The following is a 12,548-nucleotide window of genomic DNA, read 5'->3' as shown; positions in this document are numbered from 1 at the left end:
TTTGGCTTCTCTCTGGATACAGATAACTTCTTCCTCCCTGGGCCTGAAAACGGCACCCTACTGTTGCCAGCCTCTGCACCAACTCTTCTTCGTTTCTCAAAATTCTACCCATCTTGCTGTAAATATTTCTTTATGAAACTCTCTTTAATTATTCTGTGTGAGTACAACATGTGTGTCCTGCTATGACCCTGTTGTATTCTGGAAAATAGCAACCCCACCTTGAAAGGCATTGCTTCCTAAGGAGTGCATTAATCAGATCTTCATATGGGATCCTACTGTTACATAGGCTGGCTGCTTCGGGGTGATTGGGTTCAGTGTGACCCTCTATGCTGACAATGTGTCACATAAGCAATGATAGGGGCCAGGTCAGCTTTTGTGAGTAAATGTCCATGTTAACAAAACTCAACCATAACCTTGATCCCTGTTGTCATGATTACTTTTTCACAAAATCATTGAGCAAGTACTTTTCCATCTGATTAGTAAAGGATACCTCTACAGAAGGATCTTTACTAAGCAGCCACATAGACATGAATATTTTCATATTCTGTGTTCATTTTGAGGTTGGTCCTTCTAGTTATTTATCAAACTCCCTTGCCATTCATTGTCTAATATTTTTATTTTCCAGTCTTTGATATTTTGGCCAAACAATTGGCCTCTGTCTATGAATAGATAAGTGATTCAGGTCATTTCTTCTCCCAGTAAAATTAGGTAACTAGAAAAATGTCCCCAGAGCTGTGCCAACAAATCTTCCCTAAACACCTATAAATCTGGTTTAATTTTATTCCTTCCTAGTCAACTGATCATAGTGACCTTTCCATGCACCATAGGTATGTGCTAAAGCAGTGCCTCAGGAGTTAATACACTATTATTGTGAGCAATCTTCAAATGAAATTTTCTTGTGCCTTTATGACCTTCACAAGCATTGAATGAATATACCACTTCAACTCCCCAATACTGTCGTGCCGCTGGGCATGGCCAACTTTAGGATTGATGGATCAGATAACATCTGGTTCGTCCTGGGCTTCTTATGTCATTGAGTAATCATTCAGGGTCCAGGAGCTACTTTGCAAAATAATTTATTTGATGAAAGAACATGAATTTTCTCCAAAACCCTAGGGACCTCCTAGGCATTTACCATAGGCCCCATACAGCATTCTGTTCTCTGATAGAGATTTCAAGCACCATTGAGTCCATTCTGCCATATAGAGCTAGTGGCAGAACTGCTTGTACTGTTTTATCTGAAAAGCATTTTATTTCTCTGGGTCATACTCAAATCTGGGAGGCAATAAGTGTTGTGCTTCTCTATTAATAGCAGCAGATGCAAGATGCAGAACTTACCATTTACTCTGGAGGAGATATCACGACTGGGCTCCTCAGGTCTTCATTGGAAGACCACTGTATTTTCCTGAGATATATTTTTCATCCATGGCATACATGTTTTTCAAAGGTATCAAGATTACATGCTATTTAATACCCTCCAGATCTTATCTCCATCAATGTGAAGAATCTCTGTGGTATCCTGTGGAGTAAGTATTGGTATATTATCAAATTTAACAGACTAAATTGTGGCGACGAGCTAGAAGTCATAAAATGTTGAGGGAGGATAGTGAGGATGCAGTACTCTCCCTGTCAGGGGAAAGCAAGTGCCCCTGGTATTTTCTATTTATTGGGAATGGCAAAGCTTTTGTTAGATAAAATGCTGCATCCAAGGTGGCAGAGGCTGCTTTTATAGTATTTGTTTTAGTAGAGAGACTATAACTTAAAAAGCATCTAAAATTAAGGTCATGGCTTGGTTGAGTTTAAGAGAATGCGATGTCATTCTTCAGAAACTATCTTCCCTCTGTGCTGACCAATCAGCATGATAATAGTTCCCTTAGGGAGAATGTGTTAATTATGAAACAGTTATTATACTAAATATGAATGTTTTTCTCTATAACCTCAGAGTCTTTATGTGTCTATCACAGGTAAGGCCTAGTGAATGAATGACTCAATGAATAGGAAGATGATGATAATTCAGTATGAGTGATGAGGAGCTTGACCATATTCTAGACTGGCACTTTAAGATAAGACTCTCATGTTAACTTTCTTTTAAGAATTAAATAAATAGATATCAGATACTGTATAACTGGTTGGGCCCTAAGGAATAATTTAAATGTTATGATACTGTTAATCACCTTATTTGTGGAGAACTATTCTAGAGCAGATCTGTACAGGAGAAACATAATGTGCATTACATGTAAGTTGAATTTTCTAGTAGCTCTATGTAAGGAAATGCTTTAAATATAAAATTAATTTTAATAGTATTTTATTAACTACAACTGAATATTATTATTTTAAATGTAATCAGTACAAATTATTAATATTTACATTCATTTTTTGTTCACACACTTTAAAATCTGATGTGCACTTTGCAGTTATAGCAGGTCTCAGTTCAGATGAGCCACACATCAGTGCTCAGTAGACACAGGTGGCTAGTAGCTACCTTATTGGACAGCAAAATTCTAGAAGTTTCATGAATAGAGAAATTCCAAGAATAGGAGTAAAATGTGAGAGGTCTCTTTCAGTTTAATGTAAAAGCCCCTTAGTTTATTAATGAACACAATAACTGTTACTGCATATCTCTTTTTTCCTTTTCTTTCTGTCATATTCTTCCAGTAGAGGTGGGTCAGATATACTCTTGGCAGAGCAGATAAAGGAAACAAAATACCCTTGACTGAGGTGACTTGGTTGTACTGGCCCTTGCAGCTCAAAAGCAGACCATCTGCAGCACAACTTCTGTGCCACAGGCTGCATGGAGAGGTGTAGCAGCAGCTATTACACACAGCCACCTGCCACACTTCCAAACCACAAAATCAACAAAGAGCATTCCTCCCTTGACACTTCTATCTTTGCCCGAGGCATCATATCCTTCCCAATCACTCTCCCTCCCCAGCCAAGTACAAAGCTCTTTTCAAATGACAGAGGCTCCAAAAGTACCTGTGTCATCTCCTTTCCTACCATCTGTGCCCAACATACTGCTGACCCTCACATAGCTGATCTCCTTGTTGTCCCGCTGTGAACAAGCTTTTTCCCAGTCCATCCTTTAGCAGCAGCATTACAGCTACCAGAGTCTAGAGATGTGCAGCAACAGTTATTGTGTCCATTAACAAGCTAAGGGGCTTTTTACATTAAACTAAGAGACCTCTCACATTTTACTCCTTTTCTTGGAATTTCTCTGTTCATGGAACTTCTAGAATTGTGATTAAAACATGGGCCTGGGAGAGCAACACACCTAACTTCAAGCTCTGTTTATGCCTCTTGAAAGCTGTGTGATCTTGAGAAGTAAATAAAACTCTGAACTACAGTTGCCTATAAAGTTAGTTATCTACTTCATAGGATTATTGTGAGACTGTTATAGAGTTACTGTGAGACTCAACTGAGACAATGGGTGCAATGCATTTAGCCTATATCTGGCACATGGTGAGCAATTAATTAATTGGAAACTCATATTTTTAGACAATTTCCTCAATCTAACATTCTTCCCTACTCCTGGCACCTGTCTAAGTCCTAGTCATTTTTCAGTATTTCTCAGGTTCCACTTCTTCTCTAAGCCTTCTACAAACTTGATTCTTTCCTTTTAATGTGTTTCTTGAGAACTTTGACATAAACAATGCTGGGATTAACCTCTAGTACAGGATACATACCTGTCATGTCAAATTCTTTGATTGATTGACGACGAAAAGAAGGAAAAATATATATATGTAGTATATGCTGCCCACACCCCATTCCTCCTCCCCTTGGCCCTTCTGAGTTGGCTTGCAGCTCTGGCAGACAGTTTTACCATGCCCACTGGTTCCTTGGAAGGTCCCCAGCAGGCTGGAGTCAGTGCTGCCCACAACAGTATCCCACTCGTTAGCGTGCCCTTTGCTGCTTTGCCTCCTTCCCTGCATCACTTTCCTCACTGCCACTTAAGCTTCCTGGAATCATTTCTCAAATTAACTATTTGCATCAAAGTCCTCGTCTCAATATTTGGTTTTGGTGAAACCCAGATAAGACAGGAACTAACATGACTGACTTCACGCTCTATGTCAGGCATTCTGCTTTCACCATCTTTCATATTCTCCACATTCTTATGAAGCTGGGTATTCTTATACCCATTTTATAGTTACAGATTAGAAAACCAAGACTCAAAACAGTTAAGTGACTTGTTCAGGGTCATAAATATATTAAACAGCATACCTAGCAATCCAAATGCTTCTTTAGGTGCCCGTCTCCAAATTAATAATTGTATGGAAAAGGAATAAAACATTTCAGGATAAAGTTAAACATATTATAGAAAATAAAGTCAGGTAAAAATTAGATCTCTTTCTTCGGTTTAGACAAAGTGTGACAAACTAAGATTTAAAACTAAATTTAATGAAATCATGTCTGGAGACATAGATGTTGAACGCTTAGATGTCATTTAAATGCCTTATTTATAGTCCACTTTCTTTATTCTGGGAAATAAAAGTGGGAAGATATGGCAGTGGAGTGATGCCCAAATGAGTCAGATTTTATAAGAAGTTATTAAAAGATGAAACCGATTTGACCTCTAGAACATTTGAGAAAGAATTAGAGAAAGGGGACTTTCCTGGGTATTTAGAGACTAAAAGGAAAGGCTTAGATAGATGAGAAAAATTGAGAAACATTTCTCTACCATATTAAAATTCTCATTCAGAATTGATTTCTTTAATCTTTCTAAGTCACATTGTCCATGTATATCAGGCTTATTGAATTATAACATGAACTGTCAAACCCAATGAATGTGGGTAAGGAGATAGCTGGGCGAATGTTAAGGGAAGCAAAGGACAAAGAGATATGTTTTCCATATAGAGACAAGTATTAGCTGACCAATGCATTTCCTAGAGTTTTAGAATCTATATTAGTCAAATTAGAGAAGTTAGAAACAATCAGTTAGAATTAGGGAGTATTACCCAATTTAGTTAATGCGTGTTATTTTCTGTGGTTCTGTAGTCTAGCTGCCAAGTCAAGTTTGTACTTTTTGGAAAATCAAAGTGTTGAGTTTGTATGAGGTAGAGCCAGGGTCTTCAGAGAAAATAGAACTGAGTCTTCAGTTTTCATGAAGTTTGAGAACACTTGATATTTATAGTAAGCCTTGAGATTATCAGACAAAATGTACAGTAAATTTTTATTATGTACTAGAGGCCCAGTGCATGAATTTGTGCATGGGAGGGGGGGTGGTGTCCCTCAGCCTGGCCTGCACCCTCTCGCAATTCAGGACCTCTGGCTCCTAACTGCTCACCTACCTGCCTGCCTGATGCCCCTAACTGCTCACCTGCCTGCCTGATCGCCCCTAACCACTCTGCCTGCCTGCCTGATCACCCCTAACCACTCTGCCTGCCTGCCTGATCACCCCTAACCACTCTGCCTGCCTGCCTGCCTGATTGCCCTTAATCACTCATCTGCCTGCCTGATCACCCCTAACTGCCTCTGCCTGCCTGCCTGATCACCCCTAACCACCTCTGCCTTGGCCCCCGCCACCGCAGCTTCGTCCGGAAGGATGTTTGGAATGATGTCCCGAGGGTCGTTCGGCTGTCCAATCTAATTAGCATATTACGCTTTTATTTTTATAGATTGCCTATAGTTGCTACTGTTTGCCTTTTTTTAATGTCACATGAAATCATAAAAAAACTAATCAATTTGAATTGGGCATTATAGTTTCCTTCCTTTAAATTTTTAAGTGTTTTCACTTATGCACAACCCAAAAGAATGACATCACATTATTTACTGTAAATTTATTAGCTCTGCTATGATATCATTTAGTTTTGAGCCCTAGAAAAAAAATGACTTCAAGCTTTAGTAGTGTGCCTCTAATTCACATTTTAATAAATGTCATTTTCTAAGCGCATTACCTCATGTTTTGGCTTCAACCCAGAGGAATACCGAGAGAATAAGAGAAATGTGCTTTCTGACTGATTCATCCATATTTTATTTTACTTTTCATTAAGAAATTACTCTTTGAAGGAAATCAATAATCTTCCCTGACTGAGGGCAGAGGTTAGAGTGTTGCCGTGGTGCATTCTAATTTCTCACATACACTGCTTTCAGCCAGCTGTTGCTGATAGAGTGCTTGTCCTTTCTCGTTCCTGCAGCCTGGGTACATGGCGACCCCAGAAGAGTGGCTTACCCTACAGACAGCAAGGGCCACTTTTGTGGCCAGAAGGGCACCCCCAATGAGTGAGTATGGCCACCTTTGCTTTGTCTGATTTTACTGTTTAAGCTAGAACCTGGAAACCACATTTGCATTCACCTTACTGGACTTCTTAACAAGATTGAAATTCAAAAGGAAGGCCTTCCCTCCACCTTTTCCTGAAACAGTTTATAAGCAGTTGGAGAGTTTCATACTATATGACGTAAGACAAGATGTCACTGTTATACAGCATTTTGTTAGATTGCATGAAGATGTTGCTTAATGAAAATATAATGGTAATGGATGAATTGGACCAGTGATTTTATCCAAGCCATATTTTAAAGTGCCTTATGAAATGGCTTTTGGAAGGCTGAGTTCTGAGTAGCTGTTAAAAAGCTAGACATTATAAAGCTGTTGTTAGATTTGTGTTTGCTGTAAGTAAATCACTCCCCCTTTCAAAGTGAGGAGCCTCCCCAGAAAGTCCTCCATGTGTGGTAGACTTTTCAAGGCAACATGGCTGCAGACAATGACCTTAAGTAGCTGAAACAAACAAGGACCAAGGTTCCATCAAATTCCTTTCCAGTGTTAATTGAAACAGAAAACGTTTTATTTTTTTTACTTTAAGAAAATTTTGCCTTCTTTCCCACTAGTAATTGGAGTTGTTACTAGATCTGTTTTTTTATAACCAATTCAGTTTCTATAAAAGCTGGTACTGAATGGGTAAAAGCCAAAGCAACAACAGTCCCCTTCCCCCCTGCTACCACCAAGAGCAAATGAGGCTCAGAACGCTTTGGTGTGTTGCCCACCCATAACTGTGGAGCTTATTATTTGAGATACACAGATTTAAAAATAGATTCATGAAGGTGTTAACAAAATTCATAGAGTAGAATTTTTATGGACAATCAAGAGAAACCAAAATTTGGGTGGGGAGGAAACCCACAATCATGTCAAGTTGAGTTTATAGAGGACAAATTGACCCCAACAAAAGGTCTTTGTTGCCTATTAGAGACAACTAGACTGAACTCTGGGTGTTAATTCTTATTTTGACCTTAGCAACTAAAAACATCCTAGGCAATGACAACAAACGCTTCACTCTATGAAGGACAAATAGAGCACCAGATGGTAAAAATAATAAAAATCTCTAAGTCTCTAGTTCTGTAAAATGGGCAATGTTTAAAGGTCCCCTGTAGCAATAAAGTTATTTGCCCGCCCTAGCCGGTTTGGCTCAGTGGATAGAGCGTTGGCCTACGGACTGAAGGGTCCCAGGTTCGATTCCGGTCAAGGGCATGTATCTCGGTTGCAGGCACATCCCCAGGAGGAGGTGTGCAGGAGGCAGCTGATCGATGTTTCTGTCTCATCGATGTTTCTAACTCTCTATCCCTCTCCCTTCCTCTCTGTAAAAAATCAATAAAATATAAAAAAATTATTTGCCATATACATGTGATTTTATTTCTGGGATCACAATTCTGTTCCATTGGTCTGTGTGTCTCTTTGTCTACCAATACTATACTCTTTTGATTATTGTAGCTCTGTAGTATAATTTGAAGTCAGGTGAAAAACCTCCAGTTTTTCTCAGGATTTCTTTCGCCATTCAGGGTCTTTTGTAGTTCCATACAAATCTGGTGATTTTTTTGTTCTATTTCTTTAAAAAATGACATTGGTTAAGGCCTGGGGTGGAGTGGGGGCTGGGTGGAAGGGGGTAAGGGGAGGGGGAAATGGGGGCCATCTGTAATACTGTTAACAATAAAAAAATATACAGGGTATCCCCAAAAATGTATACACACTTTAACAGCTGATAGCTCAATTTTGAAAATGAAATGTATTTTAATATACACTGCCTTTATAATTATTCAAAATGTATCTACATTTTTTGGGACACCCTATATATAAAAAAAATTCTCATCACATGAAAAATTCTAACTATGTGAAGTGATAAATGTTAACTAAACTTATAGTAATTATTTATACATATATATATATAATCATTATGTTATACATCTTAAACTAATACAATGTTATGTGTCAATTACATCTCAATAAAACTGGAAAAATTAAATTAGGAACTAGACAATAAAAAAAGAAATCGTAGATTTCTAGCATGTTTGGAGCAGTGTGCTACTTTAAGAATAATGTCTAATGCTGGCAAACCCACCTGAACCATTACACTCACCCCCACTACCTTTTCTCTAGTTAGGTTCTGGCACAAGACCTTGATGTATTGTCTTGAGTACTTAATCATTACCTGAATTATTCTGATTATAAATTTATTGACTTCTTTATCTCCCCCTACTAGAACCAACATTTTTTTAGGTCATGGACTTCCTCTGTCTTTTTTACTGTTTGTATCCTCAGCCTCTGAAACATTGGCATTGTAATAAGTGCTCATTAAATTCAATATTAAATGAATGAGAATAAAGGGGTAGCACAGATAAGAGAGTAATTTGTCCCCAAGGTCAGTGTAAAAATCTTACCAAATTCTCATAACAATACTGCTAAGTAGACATCATCATTATTTTTCTCATTTAGAAAAGTAGGAAACTGAAATTCAGAAAGGTTAAAGTACTTATTCAGGTTCAACTGACTACTAAATGGCAGAAAATAGGTTCTAACCCCAAATCCTGTGCTCTCTAGGTTGCACATTTACCGAGTTGCAGTGACATTGGTTTCCCATGTTACATATTTAATCTAGTCCTAAAGATCTTGAACATAAACTGGCAAAAAATGTCATTAAATTTAAAAAAACACAAATAAATGAGATAGTGTTTCCATTTCAAAATAAAATGCATTTGTCAGGATGTGTAAGCGATTTAGGCACCCCCAACAATTTAGTACAGAAAATACTTGTTAGACTATAACCATTAGAGTATTTGTACTTGTTAGTGTCATGGTGTACTTAAGGCAGCCCCTTGATTCTCACCTCTCAAAGACATTCCTTGTAACTGAGCTTAAATTCCATGTTTAGAGATAGTGTGATAGTATTTGGGATGTGGAGTTTGGCCATTTTTTGTTTTGTTTATCCATGCCTAACCAAAAGGAGAAACACTGGCTGTTTTCTAAAATGTCAAAACAAATAAAAGAGAACCCTCAAGAGAACATGGAGAGCTTTGCTGATGTGTAACTTTTTCTGCCTTTCGGATTTCAGAGAAGTTATTCATGATACTTGGGTATGTTCCTTTGCTTCGAATTTCCACTAAAAAGTGAGAACTCGAGTGATTTTGATGCCACCTTCTGGCTACTACAAAAACTTCAGCTTAAGAAGAGCCCTCACTGGTTTGGCTCAGTGGATAGAGCTTAGGCCTGCAGACTGAAGGGTCCCAGGTTTGATTCTAGTCAAGGGCACATGCCCAAGTTTCGGGCTCGATCCCCAGAAGGGGGCTTGCAGAAGGCAACTGATCAATGGTTCTCATTGAGAGAGGTTAATGTTTCTATCTCTCCTTCTCCCTTCCTCCCTCAAAAAATAATTTAAGAAAAAGGTTGTGTTAAAACAACTTTGGACATGTTCTGAAGCAGTCCAATTACCCAATTTGAGATCTTCAGATAGGGAAACAAGAAAGATGAAGAGGGCAAAGGTCTTCATATAAGTTTTGTATCATTTTAGCATCTAAGTGAAGCAACATTTCCATGCTTACTAAAGAAAGAAAAACCAGGTCTCATGTAAATTTGCTCTACTGCTGTGTCAGTTTTCCAGAGAGGCCTCTGTCCTATGGGGCCAGGGGTGGGCTGGGGAGCAGGGGGTTGTGGGGGGGGAAGTGACAGCTGTGCTGGCTGCCAGATTTCAGGAACTAGAGGGATGCTGCCTGTCAGACGTCGGCTCTCAAAATGCCACAGTATGAAAGGTTGTAGGCTGTTGTGCCAAATCCCACAGAAGCCCTTGTTATTCCCAGAAGGTTAATTCAACAAAAGAAACCTCTATTTTGGCCTGTTTATTTATTTTTTGGTCTGAATGCTAGAATTCTAAGTGCACGTGTATGGGAGAAGCATAGAGGTGCTGATTTGCACTATAGATTTGTATATAAACTTTCAGTTAATCTTCTCATTTTTGGCCACATTTCTCTTAACTCTGAGTCCAACATATCTCATGATTTCTAACAGGCAAAATAATGTCCCACCCTTTTTGTAACCTCTCTGGTGCATCCATCACTCAACACATTCTCATATGCTTTTTATCTTCCCCAAATTGTTGAACTCTCCTGTATAATTGTGAACAGAGCCCATCCTCCACATCCTTAGCTGGAATGGTGAGGTTTTTTCATGTTTTTACTTTTATGCTTTTATTTTCATGAGTTTTGGGAAAGAAGAAAGATGGGCTTAAGTGCATGGAGGATCATTTTAGTAAATGAGTAGTTTGCAGTTGCTTCTATTTTGCTGTTTCTTTTTCTAAAATATATTTTTATTAATTTCAGAGAGAAAAGGAGAGGGGGAGAGAGAGAGAAAGACCAATGATGAGAGAGGATCATCGATTGGTTGCCTCCTACACACCCCACACTGGGTATAGGGCCCACAACTTGGGTATGTGTCCGACAGGGAATTGAACCATGACCTCCAGGTTCATAGGTCAATGCTCAACCACTGAGCCACGGCCAGGCATTTTTGCTGTTTCTTGGTGGAAATATAATTCAAGTTAAATACTGAGTGGCTTCCTCAGTCACGCCCACAGAATTGCTCAGCTGCAACCATCACCATCTACTTTGTACCTAAGGAATCAGAGGTCCACTGACATTTAAGGCCACCAGTCAGGCTATAAGAGAACAAGTGCAAATTTGTACTGAAAAAGTAAGGATTTTAAGATTTTGAAAAAAACTTATTGTGGAATTTGTCTCTTGCATTCTATTACATTTGATAATTACATAGAATGGGCTGAGTGCTAGGCTAAGTGTTTGCAAGGTAGAAGAATAAAGATGAATAAGGTATAACCTTTCCCTGGAGGATAGCACAATCCAGTGAATAGCTTGAGTTTATGTAGCATTTTGTAGGTTATAAATCAATTTTACCTATGGGGCCTCTCGACACTTACTGATTTACCATTCACAGTTTTAACTACTCCTGAGAGACTCCAGTGATCCATGACATGCATTAATTTATTCATTTGCTTAGGTACAAATTGGAGACACATGCACCATGAGGCTGTGTGGATGATATAGCTGCTCGGTGGTGAAAGAGCCAAGCTGACTCTGTGGAGCCTTGAAGCAGCCTTGTGTGTGTTGTGCATGAATTTATAACCAGGTCTTGAGCCATCTGAACTCAATGGGATTACGAATAAGAAATGTGTTTATTTTCCCCCATCATTGCATTTAACAATGTCATTTCACATCTCACTTCTCACTCTGGTATCTCAGGTGGATTCTGTTGCTTTTCAGACACTCTCTCTGTTGTTAAAAAGTTCAATGTGGTCTAATGTAAAATGTGACTCTCAGATCATCCACTCCTCCAGCTCAGGTTTTAACTCTGCAAGGGAACTTAAAGTGGAAGAGAGGGCTCGGTCTGCTATTTCCCTTCTCTTCCCTATCTTCTGGTTCTAGCTCTTTCTTTGTGTTGTGAGGGGTGGAAGGAGAAGGAGTGTCTGTCACTTTTGTGGTCACTGTCCTAGGCCCATATGGTGTTGCTACTGCTACTAAGATACAACTAACTAGCCATCACACATTCTCTTTGAGGTAAGCGCCCCATGCCTGGCTCTCTCATGGTGTCCAAATGGATATTCTCTGGGGAAGTCCTCACTGAATGGTTCTTTGATTTAAGAGATCAGCTTAGCTTGCCCTCCTCCCAACCCCTTTAATTTTATCTCTCGTGATTCACCTCCAGTCCCTACCAGGGTAATGCATGCCCATATACTTAACTGGGCATCCTCCCATAAAATGCTACTTCCACACTCTCCTTTTCCTGCCCCACTGACTTTTTTCAGCTCTTGATGGTCTCTTTGGGTCTCATTTCTCACTGCTAAAATGGGCACAGAGGGCTGCCTTGTAAGTCTGCAACATATGTGGTGTTCAATTGGAAAACGAGATGCTCGTCTGTCCTTCCTACAGGTACCTCAGTCTCTATGAGAGAGTCTCTCAGAGCCCTCTATAATTTGGCACTGGGAAGAACAATCGCCCTTTCAATGGTGAGAGGATGGAAAATCCTCTTAAATGTGATCATTGTATCCTGCCAACTCCACTGTCTGCAATCCACCTCCTCCCCCCATGTTTTGCTTATGTAGATAGGAGCAGGAAGGGGGTAGAAGCGATACAAGGGTCTGGCCCACATTCTTTTGTGGAGAGCTTTCTTTGTCCTGAGATTTGGATCCTAGTTGGTAATTCTGAGTAAGTAGTAAAAGTATTATTCAACAGCCTGTTATATATTTTATGTTATGTATGTAGTCACATTAATTAACTGGGACTTG

The 12,548-nt window shown here is 39.2% G+C and overlaps 1 protein-coding gene across 1 annotated transcript in view; it reads left to right on the top strand.

Annotated features, from left to right (window-relative positions):
* The window catches only part of SLC44A5 (solute carrier family 44 member 5), a 333,802-nt gene that overhangs the window by 266,850 nt on the left and 54,404 nt on the right, over positions 1-12,548 (top strand). The window contains exon 5 of the mRNA XM_080658185.1: positions 6,132-6,216. Coding sequence (XP_080514311.1) covers positions 6,132-6,216 — 85 coding nt within the window. The remainder of the gene's footprint in view (positions 1-6,131; positions 6,217-12,548) is intronic.

The sequence above is a fragment of the Plecotus auritus genome (assembly GCF_963455305.1).
Source record: "Plecotus auritus genome assembly, chromosome: 2".
Classification (NCBI taxonomy): Eukaryota; Metazoa; Chordata; class Mammalia; order Chiroptera; family Vespertilionidae; genus Plecotus; species Plecotus auritus.
Note: the sequence above shows the minus strand (reverse complement) of the source record. Positions and strands in the feature narration are given on the sequence as shown.